This window comes from Vulpes vulpes, chromosome 5, assembly GCF_048418805.1.
Source record: "Vulpes vulpes isolate BD-2025 chromosome 5, VulVul3, whole genome shotgun sequence".
NCBI classification, from domain to species: domain Eukaryota; kingdom Metazoa; phylum Chordata; class Mammalia; order Carnivora; family Canidae; genus Vulpes; species Vulpes vulpes.
The window spans coordinates 114046225-114064194 of NC_132784.1; the positions used below are offsets into that span (position 1 = coordinate 114046225).

The 17970-nt window shown below is 50.3% G+C and overlaps 1 protein-coding gene across 1 annotated transcript; it reads left to right on the forward strand.

The window, feature by feature from the left end:
* Positions 1–11778: 11778 nt before the first annotated feature.
* LOC112910035 (olfactory receptor 10J1-like) lies at positions 11779–12711 on the forward strand. The gene has a single exon (XM_025986263.2). It carries the CDS (start codon positions 11779–11781, stop codon positions 12709–12711), a length of 933 nt encoding a protein of 310 aa, XP_025842048.2.
* The last annotated feature ends 5259 nt before the right edge of the window (positions 12712–17970 follow it).

Below are 17970 nucleotides of genomic sequence, written 5' to 3' on the forward strand. Positions count from 1 at the left end.
CTCTCTCTCTCTCTCTCTCTCTCTCTCTGTGACTATCATAAAAAAAAAAAAAAGAAGAGTTCTTGAACACAGCACAGGTGCTTCTCCCATGACATCATATGCATTTGTTTTAAAAAGTCCTTGCATTCTGCAAACACGCAGGCTAAAAATAACAAGTCTTTGGGGAAAAAATATCGTGGCAGACCACGCAAAGCCCATAACCAGAGCACTAACAAACATCAGCATTTCTGCTGAATGAATTAAACAGTTAAAAAATGTTAACTCTCTAACAGGTGAATAAAATCAACAGTAGACGTAGGACTTGATCTTCCAAGGTAAAGGAAGGTTGATGGACGGAGGTGACAAGGTGAAATGCACAGAAGCTGGAGAAAACCATCCAGTAAACACTCCGCAGACAGACGTACGGTGAGGCTAAGGCAAGGAGAACCCCCACCCCCACTCCACCCAGGGCAAGAGGGAAAACCTGCAAGGGCATGCTCGCTGGTATTTGCTCGGGGCCCCTGGCCTGCTCCACTGTGCCACTCAGACCTGTAGCCAGCTGCTGTTCCTTGCAGTAAACATTCCCAGGCTGGGGAAAATCTTGTGGGAATGAGCTTCCAGATTACATTGACATTCCTGGGATCACAAATAGCATGTGGAACATTTGCATTTCAGAAGACGTGCTGTGCCCCAGAAGCTGGAGTGCATTTCTCATTGAGCAGCTGCTGTGTGCTTAGTATACCGGGCACTGGGTAGGGTACGGAGACAACCAGGAAAGGAGCTTCCCCTAACCATGTCTGAGTTCATCAAAATCTTGATTTCTCCAGTCAGAAATAATAGAGAGGGACTGGAATGTGTTCCGATAAAAGTAATAAACATGGAACAGCAACAGCGATACACGTTTTTCAAGTACTTACTCTATGTCAGATTGCCTGATCCCGCTGTGTACTCAAGGGAACCCTACAGAGTGGTACCGGTAGCACCCTTGTTTTTCATGAAGTAGGGAGGTCCTACAAGCAGTGAACGGCAGAGCCGGGATTGGAAACTCAGAGGTCTGAAGAGCTAGGTTCTCAAATAGGGGGAGACAAGGCATCCGTGTACTTCTCCCACCGCATTTGGGATTATGGGGTCCTTCCCTTCACGGGCAATAAGTTGGGAACTCGGGGCCCATCTTTTGCCCTTAGAGTTTATGAAGCACTATTCTGGAAGAGCAGCTGCAGGAAAAGTCTGGAAAGAAGTGATTGGACCTGACATGGGGGTACTGGGAGTTAGCCTGTATTGTCACCATTTCATGTGGCAAGACCAAGCCCCTGTCCCACGGATTGGACAGGAAAAACAGGATGATAGGGGCTTGTGCCATCTTGCCTGTCTCCTCAAAGGACCACTCTTGAGGTGATGGGGACTCCAGTGCCACGAGGCTGTGGAGTGGCAGCCACGGGAAGGTGGTGCCTCGGATGGGCAGGCTGGAGCTGGCAGGAGATGGGACCTACATTGCTCCAAAAAGCCCACCAAGCTGAGAGCACCTACATTTGGATACCTGATGGAGGAGAAAAGAGCAGTCAGTGGTGTTGAAGAAATGGCAACAACTAACAAAGAGAGGGCCTCGGTACAACCATCCCTCCTCTTAGGAGGTGGCGGTCATGTGCAGGCACAGCAGTGACGACCAAGCCAGGCGCGATGGCTCCTACACCGTGGATGACTATGTCTCATTCTGCACCCTTCCACCTGTCCCTCCAACAACGAGGGGCTGATGTTGCGGAAAGACGGGGACGTGGGGGGCATGGTCACCACTCTTGACCTCCCGACACCGAGGGAGCCACTGCAGCCACAAACCCTGGTCTGTGCTCAGGGGTAGGTGGAGGAGCAGGGGATGACGGCAACTGGAAAGAACCTCACATCGAATACAAAATTAAAGTTCAGAAACACAGGATTGTGTTTAACAACTCCAGTGAGACAGTTTTAGCAACACGAAGTGATTCAAAGGTCACGAAGCCAGTCCGAGATGTCATGAAGGGAGCACGCTGCCCAGAAGGAGTGGAGCCACGGTGCTAGTCATCGAGAAGAACTAGCAATTTCGTGTGTATACAAGTCGAGGCTCCTTTCGGAACAGTTGTGTCTGTGAAATGGAAAGGTTGGACCACATGAGCTCCAAGGTCCTCTGCAGGGCTAACATCCAAGCATTCTCCGGCGATTGGGATTGGAGGAGTTCAGGCAGCTCGGTTACCTGGGCCGTGTGGCCCCGTGGTGGTTCCCAAAGAGCAGTGGCTCTTGCTGCCTGGCCGGTGAGTCCTTGGGTCTCCTCTTTGGTCTGGCGGGTGATGGTTCAGGAGGTGTCGTGCCCTCGCCTTCTGTGATTCTGTCTCACGCTGGTGGAGGTGAAAAGAAGAAGCGGGAGGTGGTGATAGATCTGAAAGTGGAAGTCAGTGAATGGAAGAACGGAGCTGAAAGCGGAATATGGGAAGGATGGGAGGATTGATGATAACCACAGGGCGTCTGTCAGAAGTGACTTGGGGGACGGATGGATCTTCAGATTCCTAATCAGTTTTTATCCTCAGTCCCAAAGGAGGACAAAACATCATAAAACTTTAAAATAAGAAAGGATCTTGATCAATTTAAACTCCTTGGGTTAGGGAGTGAGGAGCCGAGCCCCAGAATGAGCTTGACGCGAGTTTTCTAAGCCATTCATCGAGGGCCAACACAGAACTAAATTACGGGGTCCCATTTACTTGTCTGTTTGGACTGAAGACGAAGGCCAAGCAAAGGCTGAGAGGCCCAGTGCTCCTAGGGACTGTTCTGGTCCAGCATGGGGAGAAAGATCCTGAAGAAATGAGCAAATACATGAGCTAAAGCAAGACCGAGGGTTAAGTCAGAGCGATGCAGTAAAGCGTGAGCGGGTGGCTCATTCGTGTATTTAGGTTGAGCACAGACCGAAATGGTAACGGGGTAGTGGACTCTCTCCATCTCAGGTTCAGCGAGTCATCACCCTGAGTGACGCTCGGCCCCCGCCCTGGCCCGCTCCGTAGAACACACGGGCAGGTGCATCCCGTCGGCTACAGGCCCGCGGCCGGCAAGCGTCTCTTCAGTAGGGACACCGGGAGATTGAAGCGCCACGGAGCCCGGGCTGAGGAACGTTTCAAGACTGACAGTGGTTCGCGGCGCCAAATTATCAGGTAGGGGAACCGACAACAGCCCAGGAGATTTGCTCCTTGGAAAACCGCGGGGCAGCCCCCACCCGGCGGGGTGTGTGTCGTAGCCATGCAAGCCCCGCGCCCCCGTGGCAAACTCACGAAAGCTGACCAGCCTCTGAGACGTTACTCAGACTCAGTAGACGACTCTAAGCGCTAATTCATTTATTTTTCATGGTAAATAGTCCAGACCGGGCCTAACTTTGTGGCTTTTGCCTCCTAGTGGATGTAAGTAATTTACTATATTAAAATACATGTCGGGAGATTCCTCATTGTTCCCCTATTACCCAGTTCTTACCCTATCAAAGAATGCATCACAATATATGAAAATCACATCGTTTTTTTTGGTCTGGTTCCTCACCACCTACAATGTGTGTTTGATGCTTCATCTTTACGGGAGGCTAAGCACAGTGCGGGGCATGAGCAGATCTCCAATAAATATTTATTAGACATTTAAATGAGCAATTAACTCATCGATTATTTCTATCATGATGTTGCTGCCTAACAAATCGTCCTTCCCTTCCTTAGAGACAGTTTTCTAAAAAAAAAAAATTAAAAGAATCTCTCGAGGAGCACTGAGAGCATGCTAGACACCTCTGCCGCCGGTTGTGGACCTTCCGCGGGCGCCGTGGGTCTCGCCTTTGCATCCACGCACCTGCGACCGTGCTCTTGGCTCGTTCCTATGGTAATGTCATCGCGGGTTCTCCTTCGTGGCCTGCGAGCCCCGCTGAGAGGCACGGAGCGTGGGCAAGACACAGCCTCTAAGCCCCTTTCTTTTATTGTAACCACAGGGTATTTAATCAGACATTTAATTTACTGGAAATGCAGTGTAATAAAGTCCACAAATGAAAAGGGAGCTGAGTCCGCTGCGCTGCTGGCTCTGGTGTGCAGGCGCCTCTCTCCCCGGGACGCCCAGCACCCACCGAAGCGCCGCGTCTGCCCTGACCTGCCGCTCACCGTGTCTTCGTGGCCGAGAGGCCAGGGCTTTCAGGAGCCCCGGGCCACTGGATTTCCCGGGGCGCCCGGCTGGCTGCGGGTTATTCTGAAGTGTGCAGACCTTGCGGCCAGGACGAGAGGTGGGCATCGCCTCCCCTCCTCCAGGGCCAACGGCCCCCCCATGTTCCTAGAGCGTTTGTTTCTCCTGCTTGGAGGGTCGCTTGTGGCTTTGCTTCCGTCCGCAGACATCACCCCTGCCCCGCGCTGTCCTCGGGTCCCCACGTCTCCCTGATGGCGAGTCGCAGGCCCACGGGGGAAGACCGTGCGGGGCCCTGTGGCCTCCACACCGTAGAAGTGAACCCCCCCAACCCCGGGGCAAGAGCTGGGATACAGCTGGACTCAGAGGACAGGGGCCACGTTTGGCTTCCAGCTGAGTCCTCCCTCCCTCTCTTGCCCCGAGGCCCGAAAAGAAGCTTCTATAACACAGTTTCACAGAATGAATGTAAGAGGAACGACATGATGAGGAAAGCACTGTTTGCAACTTCTAATAAAAAATTGATTTAGATAAAAGTCATCAAAAGATGAAACGATAAAATATTGATGGGATCAATTTGAATAGGGCAGCAGGCGGTTGCTACCTGGAACGCTGATCAATTTTGCATTGCTCGGGGTGGGAAAACCAAACAGTGCGCACCTCCCGATTGGGCGGCCAGGTAAGATGCAGGACGCCTCGCCAAACTCGAATTTCAGATAAGCAATGAATAATTTTTAGTGCGTGTGTCCCATGTGATATCCGAGACATACTTACCCTAAAAAAAAATTATCCATTGTTTATTTAAAATTCAAATTTAACGAGGTAGTCTGTATCTTTATTTGTTAAATCTGAGAACTCCACTTGAAGTAATGCGAAGTTTTGTGTGTGTGTATTAGCTCTACGTTCATCTAGTTATACACGTAATTTATATAGTTTGAGATAGTAAAATGCAGTTTATGATTTATATATTTCAATACAGTTTAGTAAGCGTATCCTGCATCTAGTTAAGCCTTTAGAACTGACTTCCAAACACTGGGCAATACGGGCCGTAGAAAAACAAATGGTACAGTGTGTAAACGATATCCTCAAGGTGAGATTTTGACCTGGTTCTTTTTCTTTTTTTTTTTTTTAAGACTTTATTTATTTATTCATGAGAGACACACAGAGAGACAGAGGCAGAGACACAGGCAGAGGGAGAAGCAGACTCCACTTGGGGAGCCCGACATGGGACTCCATCCCGGGTCTCCAGGATCATGTGCTGAGCCCAAGACAGATGCTCATCCGCAGAGCCACCCAAGCGCCCCTAGACCTGGTTCCATGAAATGAAAACTGGGTGAGGGATGCTGCAATGCCCTGGACTGAAGATGCTCAAAGGAGGACAATTTTGCCTCCCAACAAGTATTGCCAGTACTTAGAGGCATTTTTGCCCCCCCTGCCATATGCTCAGGGAGGGGAGAGGATGCGGGGGGCACCTCGTGGGCAGAGGCCAGGGAAGCAGCCAAAAGTCTTGCAACACATGAGACACCCCTACCCCCAGCGCACCACAAGAAGCGTCAGGCTCCTGAGGACAGCAGTGTCCCTCCCGGGGGCCCCTGACCTGAACCTGAAGAAGCCACAAACCATTAGCATCTGAATCCTGACACCACACTACACATACAAGGGAGAACACAAGGCGGCTGTTTAAAAAAGATAGGGTGGGGGCCCCTGGGGGCTCTGCGGGTGAGAATCAGCCTTTGGCCCAGGTCGTGACCCCTGGTCCTGCGATCGAGTCCCACATCAGTCAGGTTCCCTGCACGGAGCCTGCTTCTCCCTCCGCCTGTGTCTCTGCCCCCCCCCCCCTCTCTCTCTCTTTCTCTGTGTCTCATGAATAAATAAAATCTTAAAAAAATAAATAAATACAGGGTGTGTGTGTGTGCATGTGTGAGTGGAAACAGGTACGCACACATCAAGGCAGAGAAAACCAATGAGAGGGTTGGTCACCAAAATATTAATGGTGTTGGTGTTTCTAAGTTGGACATAAGTGATTTATATCTTTTTTCCCTCCTCTTTCCTGTGTTTTCTATAAAGAACACATGTTACTGTTTTCATCAGAGGGGAAACAAGATGGTTTTTGAAAGAAAGTTTGGGGCAGCCCGGGTGACTCAGTGGTTGAGCGTCTGCCTTCAGCCCAGGGCGTGATCCTGGAGACCCAGGATTGAGTCCCACACATCGGGCCCCTGCATGGAGCCTGCTTCTCCCTCTGCCTGTGTCTCTGCCTCTCTCTCTCTCTCTCTGCGTGTCTCTCATGAATAAATAAATAAAATCTTTTTTAAAAAAAGAGAGAAAGTTTGCAGTCTGGACGGCCGAGCCCCACACAGCCCCCTTCTGCAGGCATGGCTAGGATGGCTCCTCCGACCTCCCCCATGGGCCAGCCGCTGTGCTGAGCCAGGAAAACGGAAGGAACCAGAGCAGACACCTGCTGTGTCACTGCCTCCCCAGCAAGATCCAAGGAGGGACCGAAGGGAGCACAAGACAGGTGCCGCCAGCAGCCTCTGCCCCGCCCAGGCGTGGAAGGCGGCCCTCCCTCGACGGGAGTCACGGCGAGCTGCACGTCTGCTGGGCCCTGGCCGCCACCCCTGCAGGTGCCCGGGTCTCATTCGGGAAAGTTGCAGGAAGTTGTCTGTCCTGCGATCCTGAAAGACTGGGACTGGGGGTCTTCCCTCTGTGAGCTCCTCCGGGCTCCTGTGGTTTTACTTGACTACACCCCATGCAGAGCTGGTCTCGGAAACCCCAACGATCCGCCAACAGCGGGTTGAGCACCTCCCTTGCCTGTTACCCCAGCTCCTAACGAAGCTCTTGAGACAAGCTAGGGTTCTCTCATCCTTACCTCCTGGCACCCCACAGGGGCTCTCAAAAGGGTGGTCCCAGGAGACTTGGGGCGAGGGATTGGATTCTCTTGGGGATCATAAGTACCCAAAGCTCCTAAAACCTGGGGTTTAAGAGACGGCATTTTTTTCCAGGGCTGCTTCCCAAGCCAGAGGCACCGATGCCCTCAGCTTTAAGAAATATAGCAATAATTTGAGGTTTTCTCTGATACTAGAGAAAGCTGAGTTCTCCTTGCTTTGTAGGTTTTAGCTTCCCTTATAAATTGCTCTTGAACACAAGGCGTTTTGACTGGTTTCCTGTGAATAGATTCAGTCCTTCCAGTGACTCTTAAAAAATCACTATCTGGAAAGTGATTCCTTCTTCCTTTCGCCAAGGTCAGAAGCCGTGAGTGGCTGTGGGCAGAAGTGGAATGCCATGTGTGTTTTCTAAATTCTTATTATTTTCCCTCTGAATTTTTCATTATTTTTTTTGGTTCTATTGATTCTCATGCCTTTAATATTATATTTCTTCATGCTCATCTTGCTGGGGTAATGGCTTCAAGGACATGAAATTTAGCAGAGACGTGATAATAATCTTCCACTCTCGGGCTGAAAAGGAAATGGAAGATGGGATAATGTGGCGAGGTGACAAGTTGCAGGGGGACTGACGTTGAGTCAGTAAAAAGTGATATTTTCTAAGAATTAAGGCTACTCAAAAATAGAGTTGATGATGGTATATCTCTATGGATCTGTATAGTAGGAGATTGTGCACCGTTGGTAATGAAGAGCGAGACACATCCGCTACACGGTCATGGAGAGTATTCAAGATACAATATTAAGTGAAAAAAGCTCGTTGGGGACTGGTATGTGCCGTTTCATTTCATTTGTGTAAAACTGAAATGATATGGAAAATATGCACAATCATACTTAGAAAATTTCTAGGGAGAAGTTTTAAAAAGACACAAACATGAATCAAGTTTACCCCCTGGAGCAGAGAATGCAAAGCATAGAAGGAGAAAACTAACTTTCCTATTTATACCCTTTTGTACAGATGGATGTTTTCTCCTGTGAGCAATTTTATAATATAAAAAGCTTAGTTTTATTTTTTAGGTAAATGTGGTTTCTTTCTTTCTTTCCTTTTCTTTCTTTCTTTCTTTCTTTCTTTCTTTCTTTCTTTCTTTCTCTTTCCTTCCTTCTTTCTTTCTTTCCTTTCTCTTTTTCTTTCTTTTCTTTTTCTTTCTTTCTCTTTTTCTTCTTTCTTTCTTTCTTTCTCTCTCTCTTTCTTTCTCTCTTTCTTTCTTTCTTTCTTTCTTTCTTTCTTTCTTTCTTCTTTCTCTTTCCTTCCTTCTTTCAAAAAAGAAGGGATGCTAACTTGTAAGATAATGAATTCCCAATCATCGGAAGCACTGAAGCAGAATCTAGGGGACTATTTGTGAGGAGTGCTTGCCTTTAAAATTACCTCCTGGCACTAAGGTCCTGTGATTCCGTGATATTAAAGGGCTTAACCCCACCAAGCACATGGGTTTTCCCAGCTTGCTTCCCGTTGGAAAGCCTTGAATAGTGAAATGGGTAAGGTTAACCCTGGGCCCAGGCTTGTCAGGTCTAAGCAGAGCACCATTTCTCTAGAAGGAAATATTTTGATTCTTTTTCAGGGTGGACGGGTGTTTTTGGCTAAAGACCCGGAATCCAAGCAAACAGTGAGCGGTGTAAAGCGCTGTCCTTCTCACTGACGTGGATTCCACGGAGGCAGCCTACCTTTCTGTGTCTGTCGTGACCTTACCGTCCTAGCATTAACACTCGTCGGGTCTTTGCCATCTTGAGGAGTCCTCATTTCCAGGAGGGGTGATGAGGGAGGAGATGGCATTCCAGGGAGGCACCAGCTCAATTCAAGCTTTTCTCTTCTCTGTCCTCACTTATCTTCTCATCCCCCTTAGCGGAGGTAGGCTTGATTTTCCAGTTACATAAGATTGGGGTTTTATCCTGTTCAGTAACACATCATGAACCTCAGTTAAATAGCAGTGGTTTCGAGACTAGCTTATCACCACATCTCAAAGGAAAATGAACGCCTATTTTGCTCTCCATTTCCCCCTGTATTTTTTTTTTAATTTATGATAGTCACAGAGAGAGAGAGAGAGAGGCAGAGACACAGGCAGAAGGAGAAGCAGGCTCCATGTACCGGGAGCCCGATGTGGGACTCGATCCCGCGTCTCCAGGATCGCGCCCTGGGCCAAAGACAGGTGCCAAACCGCTGCGCCACCCAGGGATCCCATTCCCCCTGTATTTTGAAAATATTTTATACTTTTCTACTCTTCAAAATCTTTAGTAAGGAACTTCCAAAATCTGCCCTCATTTAGCTGCTTGCATCTCTCTGTAGTGATAGAATTGAGTCTATATTTTAAAAAATTTAATATTTTTTTCAACATGGATTTTTGCATTAGCTTCTTAAAAAGATATTGCATTGAAATCATATTCATTTTGACTGCTGATTTTTTTTTGGTGCCGCCCTAAATGTTGTGCCCGACATGAGCACCTCATGTGCCACACTTCACTTCCACCACCATCCAGAAAGGTTTTCTTTTTTACCAACTACAATCCTTCTTTAAAAACCGAAGTTAATTTCCTCTGGATCTGGCTGTTGGGTGCTCAAATTTCTATGAAATGCCTGTTCAGAGACTAACTTAGTTTTACACGATACTGTCAGCCTTTTCTTCTCCAAGGTAAATTAACCCACTACTCTTACCTTTTCTCCTCAGTCCTCTCTGCAGCCTCATTATGGAGTCTTGCTGTAAGAAAAATTTAACAAGTTTTTGTATGTTTAGAAGAGAAATAATTAAGGAAATCTGGATTTAAAGGAATATAAGAAGACAAATAATTTAAGATTCTTCACTATCCAAAAAATATGTATTTTTAGTATTTCAGTGTATTTATTTCCAACCCATCTTTAATGGTGTGTGTACCAATCCTTGTGTTTCCTTTTGTTGTTTACTGATTTTTTTTCTTTTTGAAAAATTATGGACTATTTATTTATCATCTATTATCCATTTATCTATCTTTTTCTATGTCAGCACTTATTAGGTATATAATGGCTCCATAGTTCTCATCAGACGGACATATTATATAATTCATTATCCTTTTATTTATTTACATTTTCTTGGCATTCAGTATTATAAATAATATCATAAAAGCTTCTTATACACATATTTTCTGATTTTTTCTTTAAAGTAAGTAATTGGAAGTGGAAGTGTTAAGCCAAGGAGAATGGACACTTATTGCCACTAACATGCTTATCAAGGTAAATATACTAAATTTTTTCTAGTTTCCCCAAGGTTTTTCAGTTTATCCAATTTTTTTCCAGTGTAATCTCATCCTCAGAATGAGGAAAATCCTTAATTCTTTTCGATAACAGCCAGAAAAAGAAAAGCATCTTCTTTCTCACTTGTTTTGTAACCACAATGCTTCTTCAGGCAGTGTGGTAAAGGACAATTCACACTTGCCTTCAAATGAGAAGATTGGATCTATCACTAATTTTGGGCAACTACCGAGCCCTAGGTGTCTTAGATTCCCCATCTGCAAGATGGAGATATAGTTATCAAACATGGGCTTGATGTGCTGTTAAATATTACACATAAACACTCTTTACAAACTAAAAAGTGCCATAAGATCAACTATTCTTGCTGTTAATTATTATTGTTGTTATTATTATTATTAAAATATATTTTTAAAGATTTTTATTTATTCCTGAAAGACACACAGAGAGAGGCAGAGACACAGGCAGAGAAGCAGGATCCCTGCGGGGACCCGGACATGGAGCTTGATCCCGGGACCCTGGAGTCACACCCTGAGCCAAAGGAAGATGTTCAACCACTAAGCCACCCAGGGGCCCCTATATTTTTTCTATGTTTTTTTATGAGAGCTTCTTGGTCTCTAAAAGTCCAGATAGGGAACAGAGGGAAGATGTACAAACTGGTTTCCCCAGAGGTACCCAGTTTATAATTCTGAAGAAATTAGAGCAGAGAGAGCAGAGTCCAGCCATGAGTCAGGCTACCTGTGAAAATTCACACCCAAGCGCAAGCTGGAAAACACACAAATGCACACAGTGCAGGAGAATCAACACTTAGCAAGTGACCCACACACAGGTGCAGGGCAGGGCGCGGCTGGTGCCTAGAGGGTCCTCGGAGCAAGAGGAGGCTCCGTGAGCATCCAAGGAAGAGGGGGGTGTGTCTGGTTGGAAACTACCACTGGGAGGCAGTCGGGGCTGACTGTGAAAGGATGTAGCAGATGGAACAGGGTCAAAGCAGACACTCACGTCCCCTTGCAGCACAGAGCCGTTGTCCCATTTGGCACCTTGGATGGTGAGGTCTTCAAGAAGATGATCAAAATTGTGGTTCCTACAAAGCGGAAGAGGTTTAGGTAAACGAAAATCTGAAACTGTAACGTGCAAGAAAATCCTTCTCAAAATTATGCATTCGCTATTTCTCTTTCTTTAGCTCCGGTTCCCTGCAAACACCCATGTTCTGGCTCACCAGGAAACCTCTCGCAAACCCGAACCCGCCCCGGGGGTCCCTCCTGCAGCCGTCCTCCCCCCACCCTGCTGATTCTTCTGTCCCTGTCTACGTGCAACTGCTTCTTGCTCGCATTTTCTACTTTTTCCCCGCCGGGCCACGGGCGCCCCTGTTGACCTGCACGTGTCCCGCAGCGGGCCGTCACCGCGCCTCCTCCTGGCCCTGAGTAGGCCCGGGGCGCTGGCTCCTTCCGACGGGCCGAGTCGCCGGGGTCTCCGCTGCAGACCTGGTGTCCATCCATGAAGAGCGAGAACCACACCGTGGTGGGTGAGTTCGTTCTCCAGGGCTTTTCCAGCTTTCGAGAACACCAGATCATCCTCTTTGTCATATTTCTTACCTTGTACCTTTTGACTCTGGCTGGCAATGTCGTCATTGTGACGGTTATCGGCTCTGCCCGTCACCTCCACACCCCCATGTACTTCTTCCTTAGCGTCCTCTCCGTGTCCGAGACCATGTACACGCTGGTCATTGTACCGCGGATGCTCTGCAGCCTTACGGGTCTCAGCCGACGCATCTCACGGGCAGGCTGTGCCACCCAGATGTTCTTCTTCATCACCTTGGCCATCAACAACTGCTTCCTGCTCACGGCCATGGGCTACGACCGCTATGTGGCCATCTGCAACCCCCTGCGGTACGCGGTCGTCATGAGCAAGAGGGTGTGTGCCCTGCTCGTATGGGGAGCTTTCAGCATTGGGCTGCTGGTGGCCATAATTCAGATTTCCTCCGTGTTCAGGCTGCCCTTTTGTAACAGAGAAGTGGCCCATTATTTCTGTGATATCCGCCCAGTTATGGAACTCTCCTGTGCAGACACCACTCTACACGACATCATTAACTTTATCATCAGCTCCCTGGTTATCGTGGTGCCCATGGGGTTGGTCTTCATCTCCTACGTCCTCATCATCTCCACCATCCTTAAGATCAGCTCTGCCCAGGGCCGGAAGAAGGCCTTTGCCACCTGCGCCTCCCACCTCATCGTGGTCATCGTCCACTACGGCTGTGCCTCCATCGCTTACCTCAAGCCCAAGTCGGAGAACACCAGGGATGAGGACCAGCTGATCTCGGTGACCTACACGGTCATCACCCCGCTGCTGAACCCGGTGGTGTACACCCTGAGGAACAAGGAGGTCAAGGATGCTCTGCACCGTGCTATCAGCAAAAATCCTCATGCCTAGGATCTATGGTCGTTTTGATGCATGGCCTGTCATCTCCTGGGTATTTTGTGACCTCAGAGAAAAAAAATTTTTTTTTGATCTTGTCATTCATTCTCTACCCAGGGAGAGCTGCAGGACGTGGTGGCTGCAGTGAGGAGCCCAGGGTTTCCCTGACCGGAAGCTCATTTTCATCATCGTGCTCCCACGCCTTCCACTCATCTCCGTGGTGAGCACCAGGGGAGGGGTCAGGTGCTGCTCGGAAGGCGGAGAGCTGAGAGGGAATGACGAGCCACGGGGTGGCTGATGGATGTCAGTTCGCCGATGGCAGGAAACTGGGCTGTACGACCCCTATTTGAAAGGAGGAGTTGAGAGGGCGACCTGGTGGCAGGCAGGTCCCGAGCTCTGAAACGCGGGGCGCATGGCCACGCACCCAGTGCCCTGCACACCCGGAATTACCTTCCTACTTCCCGTCCCTTTCTCCTCTGGGCAGACGAGGGCAGCAGACCCTGACATTCCAGGAGACATAGTCTCTGCTTCCACAGCCTCACCTGCCTTGGAGACCCATGAAAATTTGTTCCCGATTTTACGGATGCTCACATCAGAACCGTTTCCTGGCTGAGTCTCTTGGGGTCACACGTTAGTAGGTAACTCGTCACAGCTGCCTTTTCCTGACGTTAGAGACGCTCCCCGTGGGGTCACGCACACGCTGTGCCGCATTCACGAGGGTGGCGAGCATCTCAAGACCTTTTCTGAAGTTAAATCTACGGACCCCACCTCCCACCTCTGGCTGCCTCGGACCCAGATAATGAGCACATGGGGCGCCCAAATAGAGACGCGTGTCTTGCCTTCACTCTCTTCATTTCTGCATTGCTGAACTCACGCTCCCCCAACAGTCGGGTGCCTGCTTTAAACTCGCAAGTTTGAACACTTGTCTAAACCCCGGCTGTGTGTCTCGGGGCTCCTACTGCTGTTGCTTTCTGTAGGGGGAGGTCGTATTGATTCCTGAGAAAGGCGTAAGGTTTTAGGGTCACTTGGCCTGGTGTGAAAAACAGACCAAGCTTGTCAGATGTCTTCCAGTCCGTAAAAGGATGATGTTAAAAAAAAGCAATCATCATCATCCAAATTTCCCGCCCACCATCTGCCTCCTGCTCAAGGACTGTCCAAGCGTCCCCACTGAAGATGCACTGACAGTGCGCGTCACACAAGCGACTTGGGATCCCTAGTGGACGAGGGGCTGGGATGAGAAACCTTCATGTTTGAGGAGCCTTACCTGAGAGAATGAAAGCTTTGCCTCCTCACAGCAGCTGCCTCATCTTTGCCGTATCTGGGTTCCCTGAAAGCACCTCAAAATCCTTTTGGGCCAAGTTCAAGGGAGACATTCTCACAGGCCTATTCTCAGAAAGCCCCACTGGAGACCCCAAAGAGAGCAGGCCCCACTCACTGTCACACGCAGCCCACTCTCCAAAGCCTCTCCCAACCCATTTTTAGAAGTTGCTTAATTTTTGCACATAGAACCCCCATAGGACCTCCCACAGCTGCCCGGGGCTCTATAGGACGGGCGCCCATCCTGAAAACAGTGCGTTCCCTGAGTTCCTATAGTTCCATGCTGAGGAAAATGATGGTATGATTTTCCCAAAGTGACATTTGCAACAGTAAAGATTGTGTTTTCGGCCTATCCATTCTTCGTCTTTTTTAAAATGTAGTTTAAATCATCATAACAGAGCCAGGAAAAACACACACACACATTAAACCAGCGCATTTAATTTCAAAGAGAATGTGTGACTAATTCTCACTCAACAGAAATCACGTCTGAACAGAGTGATGCTTAAGCCCACACCTTAGGCTTAGTCACCATGGGGCCATTACCTTGGTAAGCGGGGCTGCCAGTGCAGGGGGTGCTCCTGTAGCAAGAGGCACACCTCCTCCTCCGTGATCCCATAAGGGCACGTCCCATAGCTCCGCGACAAGGGATTTTTCCGCACCAAAACATCCCTCGAAGGAATCCTACTGTTGTTCCAGAACATTCCTGGCCTCTGTCCCCACGTGGTACCCCTTGCTCACACCCGACCTCCCCAGGGCCTTGGGCCACACAGAGTTCAGCCCCCCTGGAGGGGATGCCTTGCTGGTCTGGCCGTGGAACCCAGGGAAGGGCATGGGGGTGTTTGCAAGCGGCTGCAAAGGTCCTGCCCAAAGGACCCTGTGCTCTCCTGCTTTGGGGACAGAGGGGCTGCCTGCTGTCCCTGCCCTGGGGGCTGTGGGCGAGGGGTGCAGGGTCCTTGAGGGGCTTCTTGGGCCTGGGCACCCCGACTCCCCCTCCCGGGCCGGGGGCTGCACCCCAGCCCCGTGGGCTGCACCCTGGAGCTCGGGGGCACCTGTCACTGTCCCTCCTGGGAGGGGGGCAGGATGCCGCCCCCCGGCCCTATGGACTCCGTGCATCTGGGGGGCGGGGTCCCCACGTCCCCACCGCGGGTTGTCCTGCCACATGCCTCCCGAGGGACACGGCGCCTGCGGTCCGGACCTCCTGACGACTCTTCGGGGTCACGGCTCAGAGCCGGGGCGACCAGGAGCCAGCAGGTGCGGGCCGCGGGGTGCTGCCTACCGTCCACCTGTTGCCCCTTAAGCCCCCCCCCAGAGGACGGCCTCCCCATCCCCAAATCGACTGTCCTCCTCTTGCTTAGGGACGCTGATTTCGCTAATATTATGATCTGGGGTAAACCAGGGAATAACGAGTGACTTAAGGGGGACGCAGCCCAGAGGTGCGTGGCAGTCCCCCCAACTCAGCGGGCTTGGCTTGACCCGGGGACCTGGGGCTCCGCCGTACTCCTGCTTCCCCAGGCCTTTCCTGACGCACTCACCAGGGGCAGAGTAGGAGCAGAGGATGCGGGAGAGGGGGCTGGGCGGGTTACAGACTTGAAGGTGGAGAGAGAGGAGAGCAGGTGCTCTTCTGTGGGGGGCGGGGATGGAGCGAGGGGGAGGGGAGGAGTGAGAGGAGGAGGGGAGGAGTGCGGGGGAGGAGCGAGGGGGAGAAGGAGGAGCGGGAGGAGGGGGAGAAGTGAGGAGGGGAGAAGCGAGGGGGAGGGGGAAGAGCGAGAGGAGGGGGAGGAGGAGGAGGGGAGGAGTGAGAAGAAGGGGGAGGAGCGAGAGGAGGGGGAGGAGCGAGGGGAGGGGGAGGAGCGAGGGGAGGGGGAGGAGCTTGGGTCCTTGGGGACGGGACCGTGCGGGAGGGAGGAGCGCGGCCGGGGGCGGGGGCTCCTGCACGCCCGGGGAGCGGAGACAGCGGCCCTTGGGGTTGCCCGGCGAGGGGCGCCCGGTCGTTGGAGCAACAGGGGCAGCGTCTCTGATGGTTTGAGGACCTGGACCAGGATGCTCGGGACAGACGTGTGGACTTGGGTTCGCTGTTTGAACCGTGGCCCCCGGAGCTGTTGTTTCCTGCCGCGCGCCCTTGGCACCTGTTGGCCTGTTGGTGCCTCCAAGGAAGAGCGGCTCGTCCTCCCGAAGGCACCGTCTGTTGCCTCACCCGTCGCCTAATGGAGGCGGTGGATCGCCTGTTGTGTAGGACCAGGTACTTGTGGGGCTGCTAGAGGGGCCATTTCCTTCCAGGCTTAGGGGCTGGGGTGTCACCCGTAGGCCCGGGACACTCACTGGTTCAGGTACCGCGAGGTGGGGGCGGCCGGTGGCCCGGGGCGAGGTGGAGACCCAGCTGTCGTGGTCCTGGCGGCGAGGTGCCAGGTGGTTGATGCGGGAGCTCCCGGATGCTGGGCCAGCAAACCAAGCCCTTCACCTGCGATCAGGACATCAGCTGGCAAATTAGGAGCTCGAAGGGGGTATCTGCGGACATGGATGGACCCACCGTCTCCAGACGGCCTGCAAGAGTGGCTGCTACCCCAACGGGCGGCTGCGCTGCCCTAAATGCATGATTTACAAACTTGGCCCTTTACAAGCATTTCATCCTGGTGTTTGTTTCCCGGTCTCCCAATAAAGACTGAATCAGTTCCCGGTTTTTTAGCTGCCACACATTATCAGTGAGACTTAAAAATCCAAGAACGGGGCACCTGGGTGGCTCAGTTGGTGAAGGGTCTGCCTTGGGCTCATGTCATGATCCCAGGGCCCTGGGATCGAGTCCCACCTTCGCCAGGCTCCCTGCTCAGCCAGGAGCCTGCTTCTCCCTCTCCCCCCTCCTCCTCCCCCCTTGCTCGCACACTCGCACACACTTGCTTGCTCACTTGCTTTCACAGATAATAAAATCTTAAAATGAAATGAAATAAAACTGTTATGAAAGAAAGAACAAGATTTATGGGCAGATTCTCAGTGACTTTTAGGTACTACATTTCATTCAAGGATAAAAATAGATGCATTAAGATGAAGATTGAAGTCTAACTACTTTTTGCTACATCACAAATACACAACAAAGTCCTCTGATGATTTTGATTTACGTTTTCTGAGGCTTAGAGCCTAGGAAAACCACACACGTCCTGTTTTAAATGATACTCACACTTAGTTTCCAAGTACTGACTTTCCAAGGGTCTATTTAAGCGCTGAAGACATCTTGATGTGCTACGGAATAATTTATTAGATTGAGATCTCTTTGGTGATGGACGCGGATAAATATCAGATTAGAATACATACGTATATTTCGAATAAGACCCTATATTCACACATACAGACATCTGTGCTAACGTGCAAACCTGCAGAGGACAGGGACTCACTCAACAGGGCGAGGACGAAGAAGGGAGGGGAAGGGATGAGGTGAGCTCCTGATTTCATCCTTAAATGTTTCTAACCTTAAAAAAAAAAGAGATAGGGAACAATTATGACAAATACGGCGTAGCAAACGCACGGTACTTGATTTGTGAAAAGTCATAAGACTTTTCTCCACTTTTTTGTAAGTTTGAACTTTTCACGACTCTTGTTTTTTGTCGTTAAAGAATCTTCGGGTGAATTCCGAGCCATCATTTTTACGCTCTTCCTGAATGTGTTCTATTGCACCGTGAGGGTTCCTTACAATCCGTAACTCTAACCAAGGACTCATTGTGGATATAAATGAAAGAAATGTATGAGCAAGAAAAAAAAAACACACAACAAAACCCACGTAAAATGGTGTAACGGTCGAAAGCACCAGCTCTCCTTGCAGTGGTAATAAGTCTCGGGGGGATGAGTCACGAGCAGGCCCTGCTGACCCCCGCTAACCACCGGACCTGCGCACCGGGTTCCCCCTGGGCTCCCCTCAAGAGAAGCAGGCCTGAGGCACGGAGGTCCCCCCCACTGGCTTTCATTTCGAAG

Excerpts from the sequence above, each read along its gene's own strand:
- LOC112910035 (XM_025986263.2), top strand. The coding sequence starts at position 11,779 with ATGAAGAGCGAGAACCACACCGTGGTGGGTGAGTTCGTTCTCCAGGGC.